General features: G+C 49.4%; 1 protein-coding gene across 10 annotated transcripts in view; it reads left to right on the forward strand.

Moving 5' to 3' along the window:
• The window catches only part of PNPLA7 (patatin like phospholipase domain containing 7), a 68,016-nt gene that overhangs the window by 18,196 nt on the left and 27,710 nt on the right, over window positions 1-22,110 (forward strand). For 7 of the 10 annotated variants that reach the window (XR_009051415.1, XM_057722855.1, XM_057722859.1 and 4 more), the window contains 7 exons: window positions 64-144; window positions 1,003-1,207; window positions 1,948-2,100; window positions 7,323-7,423; window positions 7,550-7,699; window positions 20,396-20,473; window positions 21,830-22,035. Coding sequence is in view for 9 of the 10 variants with exons in the window: in XM_057722855.1 (XP_057578838.1) it covers window positions 64-144; window positions 1,003-1,207; window positions 1,948-2,100; window positions 7,323-7,423; window positions 7,550-7,699; window positions 20,396-20,473; window positions 21,830-22,035 (974 nt within the window). In the remaining variant the exon portion in view is untranslated. The remainder of the gene's footprint in view (window positions 1-63; window positions 145-1,002; window positions 1,208-1,947; window positions 2,101-7,322; window positions 7,424-7,549; window positions 7,700-20,395; window positions 20,474-21,829; window positions 22,036-22,110) is intronic. The other 3 variants (XM_057722856.1, XM_057722858.1, XM_057722862.1) reach the window with 3 other exon arrangements.

Below are 22,110 nucleotides of genomic sequence, written 5' to 3' on the forward strand. Positions count from 1 at the left end.
ACCCCTCGCGTGCCGGGGCGAGCGGTCTGCAACGGGGCTCTCCCGCCTGCCGTCTCTCTCCAGATCATCATGGTGCGGCTGCAGAGGGTCACCTTTCTGGCTCTACACAACTACCTGGGCCTGACCACGGAGCTCTTCAACCCCGTGAGTGTGCTCGGCGCCCTGACCATGGGTCCTCAGGCCCTGGGGCTTTGAGAGGTGACGACAGAACACGTTTTCTACCTCAAGGCAATGGCCAGCGGACACACCAGGGTGGGGTTCTCCTGGGGCCTAGTGCTGAGGGCCTGTCCCATCAGTTAGGTCTCGGAGCCCCCTGGAGACATGCCGCCTGTCTGCCGGCCTCCCGGTTGTGCCTCTGCGTTCCTTGCAGGAGAGGCAGGGGTGTGGCCCGAATTCAGCTCCTCTGATGGCCTTGCTCTGTGAGCATGCCTGCCCGCCGCGGCTCCCTGCACTGGGCTGGTTGCCCGTCCCGCAGAGGCTGTCCCCCGTGCCCTGGGCCCTCCTGCAGGCATCTGGGGCACTGTGCCCTGCACTTGACCCTCCCTCTTTCGGGGCTGCTGGGTTGAGCCGATGGCTGGGAGGTGGGAGAAGCCACTCTACCCTATCGACTCTGGGGAGAAGTGAACATGACGTCAGGGCCAGGGGAGCCCACAGCTGCGTGGGCTGCAGTCCAGCCCTCAGACAGCCCGGCGGCTCCTCAGAGCTGAGCAGACGTTTGCTGTTGGCATCACGCTGCACTTGGCTCTTCTCCCTGCTTCTCACGATATTGTAGCTTCAGTCATCTTCCTTTGCTGATATTTTGGGACATATCCTTTTGTTTTGTACATTATTTTTCACCTTAATGAAGAGTACTGAGGTTTCTGACAATTTTGACCATTATTTAGTTGTCAAGATAGAAGCAAACTGGGCCTTTCTTGCCTTAAACCCCCTTCTTTCTACATTGCTGGTGTCCTAGTTGATCACGGCGTCCTCTCAGTCCCCGGAATGTGGCTTCTCCTCCAGGGTTCCACACTCGTCCCCAGGGCGCACACCAGCCCAGGAGGGCGCCTGGGACAGCCCCGCTTCCCTCTCACATCTCAGGAGAGCCAGGCCATCCCCCTCGTGTCTGCAGCCAGCGTGGCTGCCGGGAAGGCCAGGAGGCCCACGTGCTGCAGCCTCGAGGAGCAGCTGGAGAGGCCCCCGTGGCCCCAGGAGCCCTGTGACCCAGGTACTGCCCCCCGGGGGCACCCTCTCACCCTCGGGTCACCACCTGTTCCCCACCCCCCCACCCCCGGCTCAGGAGCCCTGCACGCAGGTACCACTTCCGGGCCACCTTCCCGCCCTCGGGTCACCAGCTGTGCGCCCCCTCCCCCCCCCCCCACCCAGGAGAAAACCAGTTGGGGGCGGCTTCCCAGCGTCACCCTCTGACCGCACTGCTCTGAGCTCTCAGGAAGGGCCTCGATTTGGGGAAAGAAATCCTTCATCAAGGTTTCTGGGGCAGAAGTCTCCACTAGGGTGACTGTAACACAGGCACACTGACAGATGTGAGACATGTCATCCGTTTGTCTATAAACGAGTGGCTGACAAAGGTCGTGAACTTCAACTCAGCTGTGCTGCTCACGGTGCTTCCGGAAGGTTGTTCTGGATCCACACACCTGGGAGCCGGGACCCGCCGCTGGCCGGGGCTCTTTGCGGGCTGGGCTCGGGTGGGCTCAGAGCTGGGTGGGAGTTTGTCTTTAGGGTGCTTGGCCGGCAGACCTGGGAGAGCGGCAGAGCCGGGCCTGTGTCTGTCGCGTGTCCCTCGCCTGGGTGGGTGGGCACAGGTGATGGGCCAGGCAGGTGCCGGTGACAAGGACGCGGCCAGAGGAGCAGGTGGCAGGCCCAGCAGAGGGCGGTCCCCGGCCCCCAGATGTGCGGTCCGTGTGCTGCCGTGGAACGGAGGCCTGGCCTCACGCCAGCCCCTCCCAGCAGATTGCTGTGGCAGCCGTGCAGCAGCCTCCGGGCCTCCGGCGAAGAGGAGCCACCCCTTCCCGCTGCCTTCTGTCCACGAGATGGCAGAAGAGATGGTGGATGAGCCTGGCCAGGCCCAGGCAGGTGACCAGGCCGCTTTGGCCCCACCAGGTAAGGGACCCTCTGTCCCACCCCAGATAGCGGGCAAGCCCTGGGCCCGGAGGACCCCACGCCTGCGCCCTGGCTTTCACTGCGAAGCAGTGCGCGCACCTTGCTGCCTGGACGCCCTACCGGCTGCCTGGCACACCACCCTGCAGCATCGTGCCACGACACTTCCCCAGGTTGGGCCTGCATGCCGCTCTTGTGACCTTCCTGTATCCTGCCTCAGCACCATCCCTTCTCTCCTGAGCTGGGCTGTGCTCACAGGCTGCAGCCCCTACTGCCCTCCCTGTCCCCCAGCCACCACCCAGGCTTTCCTCCCCGGGAGGTGTCCGCACCAGCCCCTCTCTGCTGTCTGCTTTGTCCTCGGGTCAGGTTTCAGCTACAGGGAGAGCTCCTTTGGGCCTTTGGTCAGCGGCCAGCCCTCTCCCCTCTCCTTGCTGTGCCCTCAGCTTGCCTGGGAGCGCTGCTGCAGGGTGACGGGTGCCCCCAGAGGCTGGCTCACTCCTTGTCACCTTCCTCCTTTTGCCCTCCTGTTCCTTAGAAAGTCCATCTTGCCTTCACCTGACTTTCATGGGTTGCTGGCAGGTTTAACCATCTCCTGGTGTGTTCAAGAGCTGTTTGGGTTCCCTCTTTAAGAATTATCTGTTTCTATTCTTTGCCCATTTTCTGCAGGGTTTCCTGACTTTGTTTTGTTGATTTGCATTAATTCTTTATATGCTCCAGATAGAGATCCCTCATCAGTTTTTTTTTTTTAAAGCTCTTTATTGGAATATAATTGCTTTACACTGTTGTGCCAATTTTTGAGGTACAACAAAGTGAATCGGCGGTATTTATACATATATCCCATATCCCCTCCCTCCTGTGGCTCCCTCCCACCCTCCCTGTCCTGGCCCTCTAAGGCATCACTCATCGCTGAGTTGATCTCCCTGTGTTATGCAGCAGCTTCCCACTGGCTATCTGTTTTACATTTAGTAGTGTATATATGTCTATGCTACTCTCTCACTTCATCCCAGCTTCCCCTTTGCCGCCCCCAACCCCATGTCCTCAAGTCTGTTCTCTACATCTGTATCTTTATTCTTGCCCTGTCACTGGTTTCATCAGTACCATTTTTTTTTAGATTTCACATATATGAGTTAGCATACGGTGTTTTTCTCTTTCTGGCTTACTTCACTCTGTATGACAGACTCTAGGTCTGTCTGCCTCTTTACATATAGCTCCATTTCATTCCTTTTTATGGCTGAGTAATATTCCATTGTATATATGTGCCACATCTTCTTTATCCATTCATCTGTTGATGGGCAATTAGGTTGCTTCCGTGTCCTGGCTATTGTAAATAGTGCTGCAGTGAATATTGTGGTACATGTTTCTTTTTGGATTATAGTTTTCTCAAGGTATATGCCCAGGAGTGGGATTGCTGGGTGTCATATGGTAGTTCTATTTTTAGTTCTTTAAGGAACCTCCAAACTGTTTTCCATAGTGGCTGCACCAACTTACATTCCCACTGACAGTGTAGGAGGGTTCCCTTTTCTCCACACCCTCTCCAGCATTTATTGTTTTTAGATTTTTTGATGATGGCCATTCTGACCGGTGTGAGGTGATACCTCATTGTGGCTTTGACTTGCATTTCTCTAATAATTAGTGATGTTGAGTATCTTTTCATGTGTTTGTTGGCCATCTCATGTCTTCTTTGGAGAAATGTCTATTTAGGTCTTCTGCCCATTTGTGGATTGGGTTATTTGCTTTTTTGGTATTAAGCTGCGGGAGCTGCTTTTATATTTTGGAGATTAATCCTTTGTCCGTTGCTTCGTTGGCAAATATTTTCTCCCATTCTGAGGGTTGTCTTCTTGTCTTATTTATGGTTTCTTTTGCTGTGCAAAAGCTTTTAAGTTTCATGAGGTCCCATTTGTTTATTCTTGATTTTATTTCCATTATTCTAGGACGTGGGTCAAAAAGGATCTTGCTTTGATGTATGTCATAGAGGGTTCTGCGTATGGTTTCCTCCAAGAGTCTTATAGTGTCTGGCCTTACATTTAGATCTTTAATCCCTTTTGAGTTTATTTTTGTGTATGGTGTTAGGAAGTGTTCTAATTTCATGTAGCTCTCCAGTTTTTCCAGCACCACTTATTAAAGAGGCTGTCTTTTTTCCATTGTATATTCCCCTCATCAGTTTTAATGTTCAGATACCTTTTCCCAGCCTCTGTCCGTGAGAAAACACACCCATGGGGCCATCTGGAAACAACAGAGACCCTTGGTGTTTGTTTCTGAAAACCAGCTCTTGCCCTGCGATTTGTATTCTGGGTCTTACTTTTTCCCTCCTTCTTCCCAGACTTAAACACATTCTTCTGGGCTCTTGTCTGATAGCTTTTCGGGTTTACTTTCCACATGGAAGTCTTTCTTCATCATGGTTCCCTCTTCATCATGGTTCCCTCAGGGTAAGAAATTCAGCTTTTTCTTACTCTATTTAGTGGTAATTTATCCAACACCATTCATGAAACAGTCTTTCACTTCCCTGTTGCTTTTTCTGGTGCCATCTTCATTAGGTATAAAGTTTCTGCATCCACATGAATTTTTTTGTTTAGTGACAACTTTTTTTGAGATATAATTAACACACTATAAAGTTCACCCCTTTATTTTATTGTTTTTATCTCTTTAGCCATGCCACGCAGCTTGCAGGATCTTAGTTGCTCAGCCAGGGATGAAACTGTGCCCCCTGCAGTGGAGGTGGAGACTCCTAACCATTGGACTGCCAGGGAATTCCCAAAGGTCACCCTTTTAAAGTATACAATTCAGTGGGTTTAGTATATTCACAAAATTGTGCATCAGTCTCCATTATCTAATTCCATCATGTTTTCATCACCCCGTAAAGAAACCCCAGTCCCGTGAGCCGTCACTCCCCAACCCCTGGTCGCTACGGAGCTGCTCTTGTCTGTGGATCTGCCTGTTCTGGATGTTTCATTACTTGGAGCTACTTTTTAGGAACCTTTGTGTTCAGTTGGTGTATTTACCTGTTTCTTCACTAGAAGCAAGTTTTTATTTTCATTAACTGCTCATGGTTGTATAATATGCACACAGAATGTGCAAGCCCTAGGGGGACATTTGATGAATTTTCATAAACTAAGCTCACCTGCGAGGCCAGCATCCAGGCAAAGAAAGCCCAGCCAGTGCCCCTGCAGTTCCCATCAGCAGTGATACGGGCTGTCATCTTGTGCCCCTAGCGCTCCGCTGACCTCTGACCCCTTAGACTGGCTTTGAGCCTGGCTTCTGCTCTACCTGGTATGTGTGGCAGCACTCACCGTTCTCACTGCTGCACATTGCTTTATTGTGGACACACTGTGGACATACGTGGGTATGTTCCCGCTGGAGCTGCTGAGTGATGGAGGGCATGTGTGTTCAGCTTGGGAGAGGCGGCCAGTGCTTCTCCAGGTGCTTGTCCCCGTGTATCCTCCCCAGCCTCCTGAGACTCTCTGGTTGCTCCAGTCTGCACGGTCCAGTCCGGAGCCGCCTGCCCCTTGTGGTTGTTTAGGCTTCAATGCCAACACGTCGACTCTCAGTCCCACTCAGTGCTTCTTGGCCTCGTGTGTCAGCCAGTGCACAGGCCACACCACTCACAGGAAGTCTTTCTCCCAGCCTGTCTGTGCCCTGCAGCCAGGCCTTGCTGTGGCTGTTACTCCGTCTTCCTGATGACTTGTGAACCTGAGAATCTTCTGTCTCCACCGGGATAGGGTGGCATTGTCTTTGGGCCATTTTTCTCTTAGGGTATCTTTCATTTTCTTATTAATAGGAGTTCTTTAGATAGTCTCTATATGAGCGCTTTGTTGGATGTATGTATGAAAAATATTTTCTGCTCACTTTTTACTCTCTTAATGGTGTCTTTTGATGAATAGAGATTTTTAAATTTAATAGAGTCCAATTGATCGAATTTTTTCTTTTGTGGTTAATACATTTTATGTCCTGTTTAGGAAATCTGCCTGTAAGATTTAACATTTTACCTTTCATACTTGTCTAGAATTGACTCTTTTGTCTGAAGTGAGTAGGGTCAAGATAGATTTCTTCTATGTGGCTATCCATTTGACCCACCATATTAAAAAATGTGTTTATTTTTCACATGAAATTAAATTTGAATTTTTTCAAGTAAATAACAGGTAACTGAGAAGAGCAGCAATCCACAGATAAAGTTTGACTGGGAATGGCCACATCCCATGAGTGCATCCAGTGCACATCCACACAGGGGCAGACTCAGCTTTCCCCTGGTCTGTGCAGACAGTGCGCCCTCACAGGGTGCGAGCCTGCCAGAAGCCAGGGGCGCGCTCAGCCGTCCCTCGGCACCCACAGGGGCTTGGTTCCAGAGCTCCAGGGCAGACCGACCCTGCGGACCCTCAGGCCCCGCGTGTGAAAGGGTGCTGTGCAGGCACACGGCACCTCGGATGGGCCCTCAGCTTCCACGTCCACGATTCAGCCAACTGCTGATCGAATGCAATAAGCTGGCCACAGACTACGGGATGATAACAGCAGCGTAATACAGACATGTACCGCTTTTAACGTCTGCATGTGTTTATCACAGGGAGTATAGCTGGGTTTTATTTTTCACATGGGTATTGGTACCATGATACTTTGGCCTAATAATGAGGAATAAGACAGTAACGTGATAATGTAATGCCATGCCCAGCGCGTGGACATGTGCTCACAGTGCCGCCATAGAATGCTGTGCGCACCGCTGCGCAGGATGGGCAGAAACTGGCACTGTCAACATTTCAAAATCCTGTTAATATAAGAAAACAGCTGCACAGATTTACGTATTTTCCTATGAAATGTAACCTTTAAAAATTAGTGGAGATTGGTCTTTGTAGTTCCTGTTAATAACCCATCTTTTACTTTTTCATATGAGTACATGCTGACTTCCTTTGCCAAGTGAAGGGCGGTGTTGAGGCAAAGTTGCTCTCAGACCCCAGGCAGACCCCACAGTCTCGACTTCCTGCCCCTGGGTTCCAGCTGGCCGGGAGGGAACTGCCCCGCCTCGCTCCTCTCTCTCGGCTTTTGCCTGGAACTGGGCATTCCCATCCTTTGCATGTCCGCACGGTTGTGAGGGCAGCTTTCTGTGAGTGCCGGAGGCTGGTCTGTCTCTAGCCACCTCCCAGGTCTGTGCACTCAGCCAGCCCTGCCCTTGGTGGGTGCATGGGGCCCAGCCTGTGCAGGGGCCAGCACGGTGTCCTGAGTCTCCCCTCCATTTGTAGGGGGCACAGCGGGTATCACCTCAGACCTGAGGATGGCATGTGACCACACCCGGGTCCTGCAACACACACAGGAGTGCTCCGGGGGCGCCCTGACCAGCAAGGTAGGCGGCGCCCCCCACCACGGCTTCACTCAGCTGCCCACCCCCTGCGCTAGCGTTCCCTGCTCGGTTGTCAGTCCGGCTGCCCACCCGCATCCTCCTGCTCCCGCTGCCTGTGTTCTTCTCCAGCCCGAAAAGAGTGCCGTGGCAGTTGCAGAGAGCCCGCCGGCTGTCCTTCAGCACGCGGACAGTAACTCGGACGAGGCGGCTGCCCGCAGGAAGACAGATGCCATCCTCAGAGCTGCCAAGAGGGATCTGCTCACCCTGATGAAGCTGGATGTGCGTGCCCCCCTGCTTGCTGGGCTGCGTGGGAGGTGGGGAGGGGCATCCCACTTCCTTCCTGCAGTGCATCCCAGGGTGGGGGTGGCCATGGTGCCAGCCAGGCAGGGCCCTGGCTGGGCTCAGGCGGCATCCTGGTGCTGGTGCTCTGCAGACCCTCTCCCCACAGTGGTCTGGGGTCCTCGTCTCCCTCCAGGTGCCCGGAGGGGGCAGGGGAGCCTTCTGCAGATGTGGGACAGCACTCAGGAGGCTAATGAAGGGTTAAAACTGTCTTCATCGCGTACGTGTTCTTGATTTATCTTTTCCCCTCACATTGTAAAACGTTGTGCACGGCCTTGGACAGAAGGGCTTGAAGCCACCTCGTCCTGGGCTAGACTGTGAGCAGCTCCGCGGCCACCACCCTCTTCCTCCTGGGCACTGCTGCCCCGCACTGCCAGCCCTGGGCCCAGTCCCACGTGGGTCTGCGTGCCTGCGGGCGCACGCGTCACTCCCCTCTCCAGGCTGGCGGATGGGGTTCCTGCAGCCCTCCATCTGGGCCAGCAGTCAGACTTTCAGATAAACGTGGGAGTGTTGGTGTGGCTTTTGGTTTTAATTCGATTTCCTTGGTTGCTACTGGGGCTGAGTCTCTTTCACGTCTTATTGGCTTTGCCTCTGGTGGGGAAGGCGCTTCTAGCCTTCTGCCTGTTTCTCTGTCTTTTCCTTTGAGACTTCTAAGGTTTCTTGATATTTTCTGAATGAAAGTCCTGTGCTGTGTAGGTCTTGAACGTAACCGTCTCGTGTAGGATTTGCCTTTTTTGCCTTCTGAATGGTCTCTTTGATGGACAGACGTCTCTAATTAGATGCAGGAAACATCAGTCTTTCCCTTTACGGTTAGTGCTTTTTGTGCCGCGTTTAAGAAACATTTCCTTACTTTGACTTCGTAAATATTTTTTTCTATATTGTTGTCTAAAAGTTTTATTGATTTGCCTTTCTTAGGTTTTAATGCAGATGGAATTAATTTTTGTGCAGGATGCAAGGAAAGACTTGGATTATATATATTTTTGCTGACAATTACCTGGCTGGCTCAGAATCGTTACTGGAACGTCTGACCTTTCCCCCCGGTCTGCTGTGCCTCTGTCAGGAAGCTGGTCTGTCGGGGTCCTCTGCTCTGTTTCTCGCATTCCTTTTGGCACCCGCACGGGGCAGTGTAGCTCCGCAACGGGGACTGCTCGCCTAGGGCCCATAGAGAATGGGAAACAGAGGCATGCCTCCCACCCTCCCCAGCTCACAGGATCCTCCTCTCCTGGCCCCCCTGGGCAGGAGGTGGGGGGTTTTCATGAAGGTTTTGGTGGCTGCACCTGTGGCACAACACAACCTCCGACTGGGTCAGGTTTCAGGCCAACGCTGGGGGGTACAGGCACCCCCGCCTGCGCTGGTCCTGCTGCTGCCGCGGGCCAGTTCTCAGGCACCGACGCTGCCTTCGTGCAGAGGGAGGTGGAGGCTGCCTGTGCTGACTCCCTCCCCCGGCCTGCAGTCCACTTGCCTTCCTCCTGAAGGACGGCTCACGTCCACCGGGCTGGGTTCCACGTGGCCTGTCAGTGCCAATGCACCACCTCCGGCCCCAGTGTGCTGCTGAGAAGAGCGTGCTGGTCTTCCCTCCTTTGAAAATAACTCTTCTTGTTGCTGTCGAGATAGGCTGTCTTGGATCCTGCAGTTTCACTTTGACAGGACTGGGCGCGGGTTTCTTTTTATTTATCTTGCACGAGACTCGGTGAGCTTCTTCAGTCTGTGTCTCTGAATCCCTTTTGAAAAATCTTCAGCACTATCTCTTGAGATATCGCCTCTGTCCATTTCCCCTCTTCTCCTTCAGAGACTCAAATGTGTGTGTTCTCATTTATCCATGATGCGTCTTTACCCTTTCCGCTGCATTTGCCATTAGAAAAGTCTTTCTATACTTGAAAGAAATAGAAACATTGATGTTTTTATTTAAGTTCACTAATTCTTTGAACAGCGTCTAGTCTGCTGTTAAACCTCGGATTGAATTCTTGAGTTTGGCTTTCCTACTTTATCATTCTAGATGCATGCCTGCTTCTTAACCTGCTGCCACGAGCCTGGCTTTCATGTGCCTTACCAGTGTGCACGCGTGTTCCTGTGTCAGGTCCCTCCTTCGGAGTCCCTGTTTCCTTTGTTCCCTCTGGTCCTTGCTTGTGGGGTCTCGTCTTTTACTGGACCTGGTTTTCCTTAGTAACTGTGTGCTGTATGTAGTGCTTATTTTAGGAATTATATGAGACCTAAGATGATGTTTTCTTCCTACAGAAATGATTTGTCTTTGCTTTTACGGAAGTCTGGGCCAATGAGATGCCCCAAAGCTGGACTTCAGAATTCCTCAGTTATGCTTAATGTTTTATTTATAATATTATATTTAATCCATCAATAAAATTTTCAGATTATTTTAGTTGACATTTTCTCAGTCCCATGTTAATAATTTTAAACACACTTATTTTTATTATTTTATTTTTCACATTCAATAATCGGTTCATCAAGAATTTATCTATTTTTTGTCTTCTTATTCCTCGTGCAAAGCTTTAAACACGTGACAAGGTAGCGGTAACAGCGTTACGAGCACCACGTACCTGTTCCCCAGCCAATGATCATCCGCTCGTGGCTGGTCTTTCTAGAACTAGACTCCTAACCCCTCCTCCAGTCACTTCCTGTCTGAAAAATTTCAAACACTGTATCGTTGCACATCATCCCTCTCTAAAGGTTAAGGACCCTGTTTCAAAACAGAACCACAATATCATTCTCGTAATTCAACTGTTGAAAAGACCTCGTAACATAACCCACCCCGCCAGTGTTCATGTTTCCTCAACTGTATCATGAAATGGTTTTTTTTTCACTATTAAAAAAAATTTTTTTTAACAGACTTTATTTTTTAGAGCAGTTTTAGGTTCACAGCAACATTGAGGAGAATGTAGAGATTTCCCATGTACCCCCCCACCCTCCCACACATGCACCACCTCCTCCGTTATCCCCACCCCCACCAGATGGGACATTTGTGACAAGTGAGGAACCTGCCTGGACGCGTCATCGTCACCCAAAGTCCACAGTTGACCTTGGGGTTCACTCGGTGTTGTACGTTGTGTGGGTTTGGACCATGCAGGCTGACATGTGCCCACTATGGTAGGTTCACACAGAATAGTTTCACTGCCCTAAAGCCCCTGTGCTCTCCTGATCATCCTCCCTCTCCCAGCCCGCTCTTTATATGGACGGCACAGTTCTGCCTCTTCCTGAGTGTCACAGAGTTGGAGTCATACTGTGTACATAGTAGTAGCCTTTTCAGATGGGCTTCTCTCACTTAGTAATTTTCATCTGAGTTTCCTCCAGGTCTCATGGCTCGACGGCTCGTGTCTTTCTAGTGCTGGATCATATTCCTGCGTCTGGAGGGACCACAATTTATTTATCCATCACCTGCTGGAGGACATCTTGGTTCCCTCCAAGTTTTGGCAATTAACGAACAAAGCTGCGCTATGCGCCCACACGGGCCTAATATTTAAACTCATTTGGGTAAACACTAAGGGGTGTGGTGGCTGGATCACATGGTAAGAGTGTATTCAGTTTTGTAAGAAACCGCCGCACGGTCTTCTAAACGGGCTGCGCTGCGTGCATTCCCACCAGCAGTGATGAGAGTCCCTGTTGCTTCACAGCCTCTCCAGCGTTTGGTGTTGTCTGTGTGATTCTAATAAGTGTGTAGTGGTATCTCACTGTTGTTTTAATTTGCATTTCTCTGATGACATATGACGTCTAGAATCTTTCCACATGCTCATTTGCCATCTGTGATTGTTCTTTGAGAATAAGGGGTCTGTTAAGGTTTTTGGCCCCTTTTTTAAACAGATTGTTTTCTTATTGTTGAGTTTTAAGTGTTCTTTGTATATTTTGGATAAAAGTCCTTTATCAGAGGGGTCTTTTGCAGCATTTTCTCCCAGTCTGTGGTTTGTCTTTTCTTTTTCTTGACAGTGTCTTTTCAATTGTAATGAAGTCCAGCTTGTGGATTCTTTCTCTCATGGATCATGACTTCGGTGTCCTGTATAGAAAGTCCGTCACACAACCCCAGGTCATTTAGATTTTCTCCTATGTCATCTTTCTAGGATTTTTATAGTTTAGCATTTTACACTTAGGTCTCTTTTGAGTTACTTTTTCAGAAGGGCGTGAGGTCCGTGTCTGGATTAATTTTTTGCACGTGGATGTCCAGTTGTTCCAGTGCCGCTTGTTGACAAGGCTTTTTTTTCTGCGTTTAGTTATTGCCTTTGTTCCTGTTTCAAAGATCAGTTGACTGCACTTATGGGGCGATCTGTTTTGGGGTTCTGTATTTTGTTCACTGACCTCTTTGCCGTATTTCACCAATACATCCACGGTCTTGCTAACTGTGGCTTTATAGTAAGTCTTGTAGTTGGGTAGTGTTAGTCCTCCAACTCTGTTCTTCTCCTTCAATATTGTGTTGGCTGTTCTGGGTCTTTTGCCTCTCTATAAACCTTACAATCAGTTTGTCAATATCCACAAAATGTGCAATTTTGATTGAAATGGCATTGAATCTATAGATCAAGTTAGGAGGAAGTGACATCATGAAAATATTGTCTTCCTATCCATAAACATGGAATATTTCTCCAATAATTTAGTTATTTTTTGACTTCTTTCATCAAGAGTTATAATTTTCTTCATAGAGATCTTATACGTACTTTGTTATATTTATACTTATTTCATTTTGAGGGGTGCTAATATAAATGTTATTGTGTTTGTAATCTCAAATGCCACTTATTCATTGCTGGTATATGACTTTTGTATGTTAACCTTGCATCCTGTAACCTTGCTAAAATTGCTTATTGGTTCTAAGAATTTTTTTTGTTGATTCTTCTGGATTTTTCTCTGTAGACCATCACTTCATCCATGAACAAAGACAGTTTTATTTCTTCCTTACCAATCCTTATGCGTTTTCTTTTTTGTCTTGTCTTATCACATTAGCTAGGACTTCCAGTATAATGTTGAAAAGGAGTTGTGAGAGAGGACATCCTTGCTTTATGCCTAATCTTAGTGGGAAAGCTTCGATTTTCTCACTGGTAAGTGTGATGTTCGTTTTAGGTTTTTTGTAGATATTCTTTATCAAGTTGAGCAAATTCTCCTCCATTATAGTTTACTGAGAGTTTTTTTTTTATCACGAAGGGGTGTTGGATTTTGTCAGATGCTTTTTCTGCATTTATTGATAGGATTGTGTGATTTTTCTTCTTCATCCTGTTGATGTGGTGGATTAATTGATTTTTGAATATTGGACCAGCCTTGCACACCTGGGATAAATCCCACTTGGTTGTTGTGTATAATTCTTTTTTTAAAGGTATTTATTTTTTATTTTATTTTGTTGCGCTGGGTCTTAGTTTCGGCAGGCAGGCTCCTTAGTTGTGGCTCTTGCAGGTGCCTTAGTTGTGGCATGCAAACTCTTAGCTGCGACATGCATGTGGAATCTAGTTCCCTGACCAGGGATTGAACCTGGACCCCCTGCATTGGGAGCAGGGAGTCTTAACCATTGTGCCACCAGGGAAGTCCCGAATATAATTCTTTTTATCTGTTGTTGCGCTCAATTTGCCAAATGCTTTGTTGAGAAATTTTGCATTTATGTTCAGGAGAGATATGGGTCTTTGGTTTTCTTTTCTTGTAATGTGTTTGTCTGTTTTTCGTGTTAGGGAAATGCTGGGCTCATAGAATGAGTTAAGTAGTATTCCTTCTGCTTCTATCTTCTGAAAGAAGTGGTAGAGAATTGGTATAATTTCTTCCTTGAATATTTGGTAGAATCTACCAGTGAATCCTTCTGGGCCTAGTGCTTTCTGGTTTTGAAAATTGTTATTTCTTAATAAATATAGGCCTATTCAGGTTGTCTCTCTTTTCTTGTGTGAATTTTGGCAGATTGTGTCTTTCAAAGAATTCGCTCGTTTAATCTAGGTGATCTTTGTGGGCATAGAGTTGTTTATAGTATTCCTTTACTATCCTTTTAATTTCCATGGCATCTGTAGTGATGTCTCCTCTTTCATTTCTGATCATAATTTGTAACTGTTCTTTTTTTTTCTTGGTTAGCTGAGATAGAGGCTTATCAATTTTTTTTTTCTTTTTTTTTTGGCCACACCACATGGCATGTGGGATCTTAGTTCCCCAACCAGGGATCAAACCCACACCCCCTGTGTTGCAAGCGTGGAGTCATAACCACTGGACCATCAGGGAAGTCCAAGCCTTATCAATTTTATTGATCTTTTCAAAGAACCAGCTTTTGGTTTTGTTGATTTTTTTCTATTGATTTTCTGTTTTCAGCTTCATTGATTTCTGCTCTACTTTAAAAAAATGTATTTATTTATTTATTTATTTTGGCTCCACTGGGTCTTAGTTGTGGCACGCAGGATCTTCATTGTGGCATGCAGACTTCTTAGTTGCGGCATGCATGCGGGATCTAGTTCCCTGACCAGGGATTGAACCTGGGCCCCCTGCATTGGGAACGAGGAGCCCTACCCACTGGACCACCAGGGAAGTCCCATCTGCTCTAATTTTTATTGTTTCTTTTCTTCTGCTTACTTTGGATTTAATTTGCTTTTCTTTTTCTAGTTTCCTAAAGTGGAAGCTTAGATTATTATTATTTTTTATATATAAATTTATTTATTTATTTATTTTATTGGCTGTGTTGGGTCTTTTTTGCTGTGCGCTGGCTTTCTTTAGTTGCAGTGAGTGGGGACTACTCTTTGTTGTGGTGCGCAGGCTCCTCAGTACCGTGGCTTCTCTTGTTGCGGAGCACAGGCTCTAGGCGTGTGGGCTTCAGTAGTTACAGCACATGGGCTCAATAGTTGTGGCTCACAGACTCTAAAGCACAGGCTCAGTAGTTGTGGCACACGGGCTTAGTTGCTCTGCGACATGTGGGATCTTCCTGGAGCAGGGATGGAACCTGGTTCCCCTGCATTGGCAGGTGGATTCTTAACCACTGCGCCACCTAGGAAACCCAGAAGCTTAGATTATTGATAGTAGATCTTTCTTCTTTTTTAGCATGTCGTCAGTGCTATAAATTTCCCTCTAAGTACTGCTTTTGCTGGGTTATACAAACTAAATTGTGTTTTCATTTTCATTTAGTTCTAAATATTTTTAAATTTCTCTTGAGATTTATTCTTTGACCCATGTGTTTTTTAGATGTGTGTTGTTCAGCCTCCAAGTATTTGAGGATATCCCCGCTATCTTCTGTTATTGATTTCTAGTTTAATTCCATTATAGTCTGAGGGAGCAGATATTGTATGACTTCTGTTCTTTTGAATTTGTGAAGATGTGGTTTATGGCCCAGAATGTAGTTTATCTTAGTGAGTGTTCCATGTGAGCTTGAGAAGACTGTATTCTGCTGCTTTTGTATGAATTGGTCTACAGATATCAATTATATCCAGATGATTGATGGTGTTGTTAAGTTCAACTGTGTCCTCACTGGTTTTCTGCCTGCTGGATCTGTCCACCTCTGGTAGAAGGGTGTTGAGGTCTCCACCTATATAGCGGACCCACCTGCCTCTCCTTGTAGCTCCATTGGTTTCTGCCGCATGCGTTTTGATGCTCTGCTGTTAGGCATATTTGCATCATGTATTGGATTGTTATGTCTTCTTGGAGAATCGACTCCTTTAACATCTCCTTCTCTTTCCCTGATAACGTTCCTTTTCTGAAGTCTGCCCTGTCTGAAATTAAAGTAGTTACTCCTGCTTTCTTCTGTGTTAGCATGGTATATCTTTCTCCACCCATCTACTTTTAATCTATATATGTCTTTGTGTTTACAGCAGGTTTCTTATAGACAAGATAGAGTTGGGTTTTGTTATTTTTAGCTAATCTGACAATCTGTCTTTTAATCGGTGTGAGTACTGATGTAGTTGGACTGACCCTATCATGTTTGTTGCTGTTGCCTGTTTGTTGTCCCTGTCCTTTGTTCCTGTTTTTGTCTGCTGCTCTTTTCCTGTTTTTTGTGTGTGTGTGTGTGGTTTTGATTGAACATGTTATATGATTATATTTCTTCTTTCTTAGCTTATCTGTTATACTTCTTTTTTTTAATTTTTTTTTTAGTGATTGCCCTACAGTTTGCAATATACATTTATAGCTAAGCCAAGTCCAGTTTCAAATAACACTGTGATATCTTAAGAAATATACATATTGGTCTCTGCCCCTGGTTCCTGACACCAACCTCATGAATCCCTGGAAATTTCCTGGGTAGCAGGAAGAGGCGACTCTTAGTGGGCCCCTGGGTGGGGCTGGTCACCAGAAGGACAAAGCCACGGTCAGAAGCTTGGGACTTGGAGCTCCACCTCCATCCTCCAGGAAGAAGGGCTGGAGACTGAGTTTAAAAAAATCCCTGGACTGTGGGGTTTGGAGAGTTTCACATCCACACTGGGAGGGTGGTGTACCCAACTCCATGGGGACAGAAGCTCCTGGGCTTGGGGCCCTCCCAGACCTCGCCGTGTGTACCTCTCCATCCAGCTGTCCCTCTGCATCCTTTACCACATCCTTTATTTACAGTTGACCCTTGGACAAGGGGGGGGTGGAAGTGCCCATCCTCCAGGCAGTTGAAAACCCACATGTATCCTTACAGTCAGCCCTCTGCATCCACAGCATCCAACCAACCACAGATCTTGTAGTATGATATGTATTTATTGAAAAAAAATCTATATAAGTGGACCCATGCTTTTCAAACCCATGCTGTTCAAGGGTCAACTGTATAATAAACTGGTAACATAAGTGTTTTCCTGAGTTATGTGAGCCGTTCTGGCAAATTATGGTTGTGGGAACCTCTGGTTTGTAGCCAAGTCAGACAGACGTGTGGGCAGCCTGGGGAGCCTCTATTTGCAATTGGTGTCTGAAGTGCAGGGCAGGCTTGTGGGACTGAGCCCCTGACCTGTGGGGTCGGATGCTAAGGCCAGGTAGTTAGTGTCAGAATTGAGACCTAGGACACTCTGTTGGAGTCTGAAGAGTTGGAGGATTACTTGGTGTGGGAAAAACCCACACATTTGGTGTCAGAAGTATTAAGTGTGTGGAGAAAAAGAGAGTTTTCCTTTTAGACACTCTACTACTTTGTGGCTATAATAACAAAATAACCCCAATCCTCCCTCCCGGCCTTGTGTGTACCATGGCTCCCTGGTGTATAAGCACACATCATCTAATGCTTTGTTGCTGTTATTAATTTGAAGCAAACTTACCTGTTAGATTAGGAATAAGAACAAGGAAAGTGTTTATGTTACCTTTGCTTATTCTGTCCCCAGTGTTCTTCCTTTCTTTATGTAGATCTGAGTTTCTGACCTACATCATTTTCCTTCTCTCTAAGGAACTTCTAACATTTGTAGAAGGTAGGTCTACAAGCGACACATTCCCTCAATTTTTGTTTCTCTGAGAAAGTCTATTTCTCCTTCACTTTTGGAGAATAATTTCACCCACCTGCATGGTTTCTGAGAAGTCTGAAGTAATTCCTTTCTTTGTTCCTCTGCAAATAGTGTTACCTCTGGCTTCCTTCAGAGTTTGTGTGTTTTCTTTTTATCTTTAAGTTCCTGTAACTTGAATATGATATGCCCAGGTGTCATTTTTTTGGTATTTATCCTGCTTGATGTTCTCTGAGCTTCCTGGATGTGTGGTTTGGCCTGACCCTAATTTCATTCATTATTGCTTCAAATATTTCTTCTGTTCCTTTCTCCTTTTCCTTCTGCTATTCCCATTATGCACATGTTACACCTTTTATAGTTGCCCCACAGTCCTTGGATGTTCTGTCTGTTTTTATCCGTTGTTTTTCTGTTTGCTTTTCAGTTTGGATTTTTCTGTTGGTGTATCTTCAGCCACGTCGAGTCTACTAACAAGCTTATCAGAGGCACCCTTCGTTTCTCTTACAGTGTTGTGGTCTCTGGCATTTCCTTTTGTGCTTTATTATAATTTTTATCTCTCTGCTTACATTCCTCATCTGTTTTTGCATGCTGTCTCCTTTTCCGTTAGAGCCTTAGTATATTAACCATAGTTATTTTAAATTCCAGTCAGATAATTCCAACATCCTTGCCATGTCTGATTCTTTTCTTAATTTAATTTAATTATTTATTTGGCTGCATTGAGTCTTCACTGCTGTGCATGGGCTTTCTCTAGTTGTGGCGAGCGGGGGCTACTCTTCGTTGCAATGACAAGCTTCTCAGTGTGGTGGCTTCTCTTGTTGCAGAGCATGGGATCTAGGTGCATGGGCTTCATTGCTCATAGTAGTTGTGGCACGCAGGCCCAGTAGTTGTGGCTTGTGGGCTCTAGAGCACAGGCTCGCTCAGAAGTTGTGGCGCACGGGCTTCATTGCTCCATGGCATGTGGGATCCTCCTGGACCAGGAGTCAAACCTGTGTCCCCTGCATTGGCAGGTGGATTCTTAACCACTGTGCCACCAGGGAAGTCCCGCCATGTCTGATTCTGATGCTTGTTTTGTGTCTTCACACTGTTTTTTTGCCTTTTAGTATGCCTTGTAATTTTCCCTTTATAGCTGGACATGATGTACCTGGTCAAAGGAAGTGCAGTAAATAGGCCTTTAGTGATGAGGGGCAGAGATGCGTCCTGTGACTTAGGGGTGTGGCCTCAGCCTTTGGTCAGCCTGTGCCTCGGGACTGCGACCTTCCCCTGTGCTTCCCAGTTTTGCTCCAGACCCCTTAGCGAGACAGGGTGGTGAGAGTGGGCTGGAGCTGGCATTTCTCTCCTCTTGGTCAGTTCGGCTCTGATAAAACCCCAACAGGTTAGGCTCTAGTTAACTAGTTTCCCCTGAGGGCAGGCCTTGTTGGCTGGTTCACAGCGGTTCCTTCCCCCCCCTCCACTGGAGGCCTGAGGGGGGTTTTCTCTTATTCACTGCGGGAACCTTGTCGAGCTCCTGGAGGTGGAGCTCACGACGCCGAGGGGCCCCGTGACTGCGTCCCGGGAGTTTTCATCTCCCAGACTTGCCCCCGAGCCTCCAGCAGCTGGGGGGGCCCCAAGGTCTCCCTTTGTGGGCTCTGCGCCCCCCTCCACCCAGGGGCAGCGGGGACCCAACTTCTCTTATGGGTCTAATTAGAGCTGTTGACTTTTCAGGTTTTTTAGTGTTTTTCTTATTAGGATGAGAGATTTCTTCCTAGCTCCTTCCTTGCCGGCCCGGAAACAAGAAGTCTGTGAATCGTCTAGAGTCTCCTGTTCTTGCTGTACAGATCAGGGTCCAAATGAGTCCACACAGTGCTGGTGCTGCTTTGTTTCCTCAGTCTCTCTTAAAAAACAAAAAGAAAGAAAGGAAAGAGAGAGAGAGAGAGAGGGAGAGGGAGAGAGAGAGAGAGAGAGAGAAAGAAAGAGGAAGGAAGGAAGGAAGGAAGGAAGGAAGGACGGAAGGAAGGACGGAAGGAAGGACGGACGGACGGACGGAAGGAAGGAAGGAAGGAACTTTTATTATGGAAAAACTCAGACCCAAGCAAAATAGGTGGAAAAATGTAATGAGGTTGGGGACCCGCCATCCAGCAGAAAGTTGATGAGCTCGTGCCCGTCTTGTTTTGTCTGTGCCTCCATTCACCCCTCCCCGCGCAGCAATGCCCTTCACGTTACGTCTTCAGCAAAGACTTCGTTCGGTATTTCTCTCTAAAAGAAATGGGCTGTTTTTGTTTTGTCTTGTTTTGTTTTTCGGTTGTGCCTCGTGGCTTGCCGGATCTCAGTTCCCTGAGCAGGGATTGAACGCAGGCCAAGGCAGTGAAAGCCCGGAATCCTAACCACTGGACAACCAGGGAACTCCCAGACATGGGCTGTTTTTAAACGTAACATAATGCCCTATCACCCCCAAAAGGCAAGAATAATTCTTTAATATCTTTAACTGTTCAGTCAGCTCCAAGCCTCCCATGTTCAGAAGGTAGTGGTGAATGGCTGGGTCCATGCGCTGCGGGGGTGATGGGTTCTCAGGGCTCTTCTCTAAAGCCCTCGTCTGTCCTTTATCAAGAGACCGTGTCGTCCCTCAAGTCCGCTGTGTCTGACAGCTGGTGTGGGAACCGGGGCGCAGGCCTCGCTCTTGCTCAGGAGGCACCTGGCGTCCATCTTTCTCTGTGGGGTGTTGGCAGCCCTGATGCCCAGACTCAGATTTGTGCGTCCTTGGGTTTGCGATGCTGGAACTAATGGTTTGGGCCCTTGTCATCTTCAGAGGTGACCAATGAGTTTTCTTCATGTTTTTGTTCTACTGTCACTGTGAACTGTGGCTTTAAACACAGCTGGTATTTCCACGCCCTTGGACACTCGCTTTCCCGGTTCCTCTCCTGAGCTGCTGGGTGTGGTGCTGGGTGTGCTGTGAAGATGCCATTGCTGCAGGTGTAGCTAGTGGGGAAAAGGGTGTCCAGCCCAGGATGCGTGCCAGTTAGGCCAGCATCACTCAGTCAATAAATCACCTTTCTCACGGAAATAAAATCTTCTCCCTGTTATGTAACCTTTGCAGAACTGTTGGGGGGTACATTTCTGATTTCATGCCGTGTCCCACTGGCATTTGTCCTGTGCTGATGTTACCAGTTTGTCGCTGGTGGCGTCCCCAGGTCCATCTCCACAGGTGCTTCTCCGAGGACTGTCGGTGCCCAGTGGCTGTGGCACTCTGCTTTGGGGGGGGCCATGTGCAGCCTGCAGGTAAGCTGGTTTCTCTGTGCTCCTTGTCTTGACCCCGAGTATCCGTTCCCAGGACCCTTCGCTGTTGGATGGCCGGGTGACGCTTCTCCACGCCCCCGGGGGCACGGTGGTGTCGAGGCAGGGAGACCAGGTGAGGGAAGGGCTCTGGCGTGAGAGAGCGGGCCCTGGGTGGAGCTCAGAGGAGGCGGCCTCAACCGGGTCCACGCTGGGCCCCCACCGGGCACGATGTGTGGGCTGTTGTCCCTGACTCTGGGGGGCTCCCTCCCGCGGGCTTGTGCAGCCCTCTGCAGGCGTGTTGGCAGCCCCTGAGCCCACCCTCTTCCCACCGTGGCTCCTGTGCAGCCTGCACACAGGCCTGTGCACCAGAGTCACTGCTGATGTCACTCAGGAAGCCAGCCACAGGGGGAAGCGCTGTGTTAGCTCGGTCCTCAAACCTAATGCAGACAAAAAATAATTTTGTTTCTGAGAGCCCTGCTCTGCCGGGCGGGCGGAGGCCACGTCTCCCCAGGCCTCACTTGGTGAGGGCCGCCTCCCTGGCCCTGCACTAGCCGGGAGCAGGTGCGCTTAGTGTGCTCGCAGAGCGGCTGTGATGAGAAAGACCTCTCGCCGGGAGAACGGGCCGAATTGGGTCCCCCAGCCCCGTGCTGGCTCTCCTCCGGAGCATCGCCGCCCGGCCTGGATGCCGACCCGACGCGGCAGACGGCCCAGCAGCCCCGCTGTGGGCACCGGGCCGGGCCGTGGCAGGGGCAGCCTGAGGGGAGCACGCGCCAGGCCTCCTAGGGCGCCCACTGAGACCCGCCCTCGGGCCTCTCTCCTCCCCTCTTCCCTTTCTCTCTTTTTGTCTTTATGGGCCTGGGAAAGGCCTGTCCTTTCCCTCAGAGGAAGCGGGCTGCGGCTGGCTCCCGGCACCGGCCGCCTGGGATGCAGCGCCCAGCGCACAGTGCCCAGCGGCCCCTCGGGCTGCAGCTGGAGCAAGAGCCGCCTCTGCCCGCCCCCAGCTGCCCAGAGCCCGCGGGGCCCAGCAAGGTCGGCTTTCGTCTCTGTCTCACTGGCCCTGTTCCGCTCAGACCAGGAAGGGGGGTCCGATGGGGGAAGGGTCCTGAGAGGGGTCAGCACCAGCCTGGTCTCACAGGCACATCTGCAGATGCTGGGCCCTGAAGGTGTGCTACGTGCAGGGCTGCGGGGACTGCACGGGGAGGAGAGGAGGCGCTCCGCTCCTTGCCCCTCGAGGGCTGGAAGCAGGGATGGGGTTGTGAAACGGGCGACCAGCCTGTAGGCTGCGGCCGCTCCGTGCAGGTTGAGCCGCTGGCGTGTTTGTGTGGCACCGTCCACGCGTGGCGCCGGAAGAAGGGGTGTGCCCCCAGGGCTGGGCCGCTGCGGGGACCCCCTCCCCCAGAGGGCCAGTCTGCTGGGATTGGTGACTAAGTGACACGGCAAGCGGGCGAAGCCCAGGGTGGCGGCTGCCCAGCGCCCTACATTTTGTCAGGACGTGAACATCCTCTTCGTGATCTCGGGGCTGCTGCACGTGTACCAGCGGAAGATCGACAGCGAGGAGGACACGTTCCTGTTTGTCACGCGCCCTGGCGAGATGGTGGGCCAGCTGGCCGTGCTCACGGGCGAGCCTCTAACCTTCACCATCAGGGCCAACCGGGACTGCAGCTTCCTCTCCATCTCCAAGGCGCACTTCTACGAGTGAGTCCCCGCCCCGCCGAGCTCCTGCGGGGCCCTCGGAGTTGCCTGTGTCGTGCATGTGCATCTCCACGTGGG

This window comes from Hippopotamus amphibius, chromosome 2 (assembly GCF_030028045.1).
Source record: "Hippopotamus amphibius kiboko isolate mHipAmp2 chromosome 2, mHipAmp2.hap2, whole genome shotgun sequence".
Lineage (NCBI taxonomy): Eukaryota > Metazoa > Chordata > Mammalia > Artiodactyla > Hippopotamidae > Hippopotamus > Hippopotamus amphibius.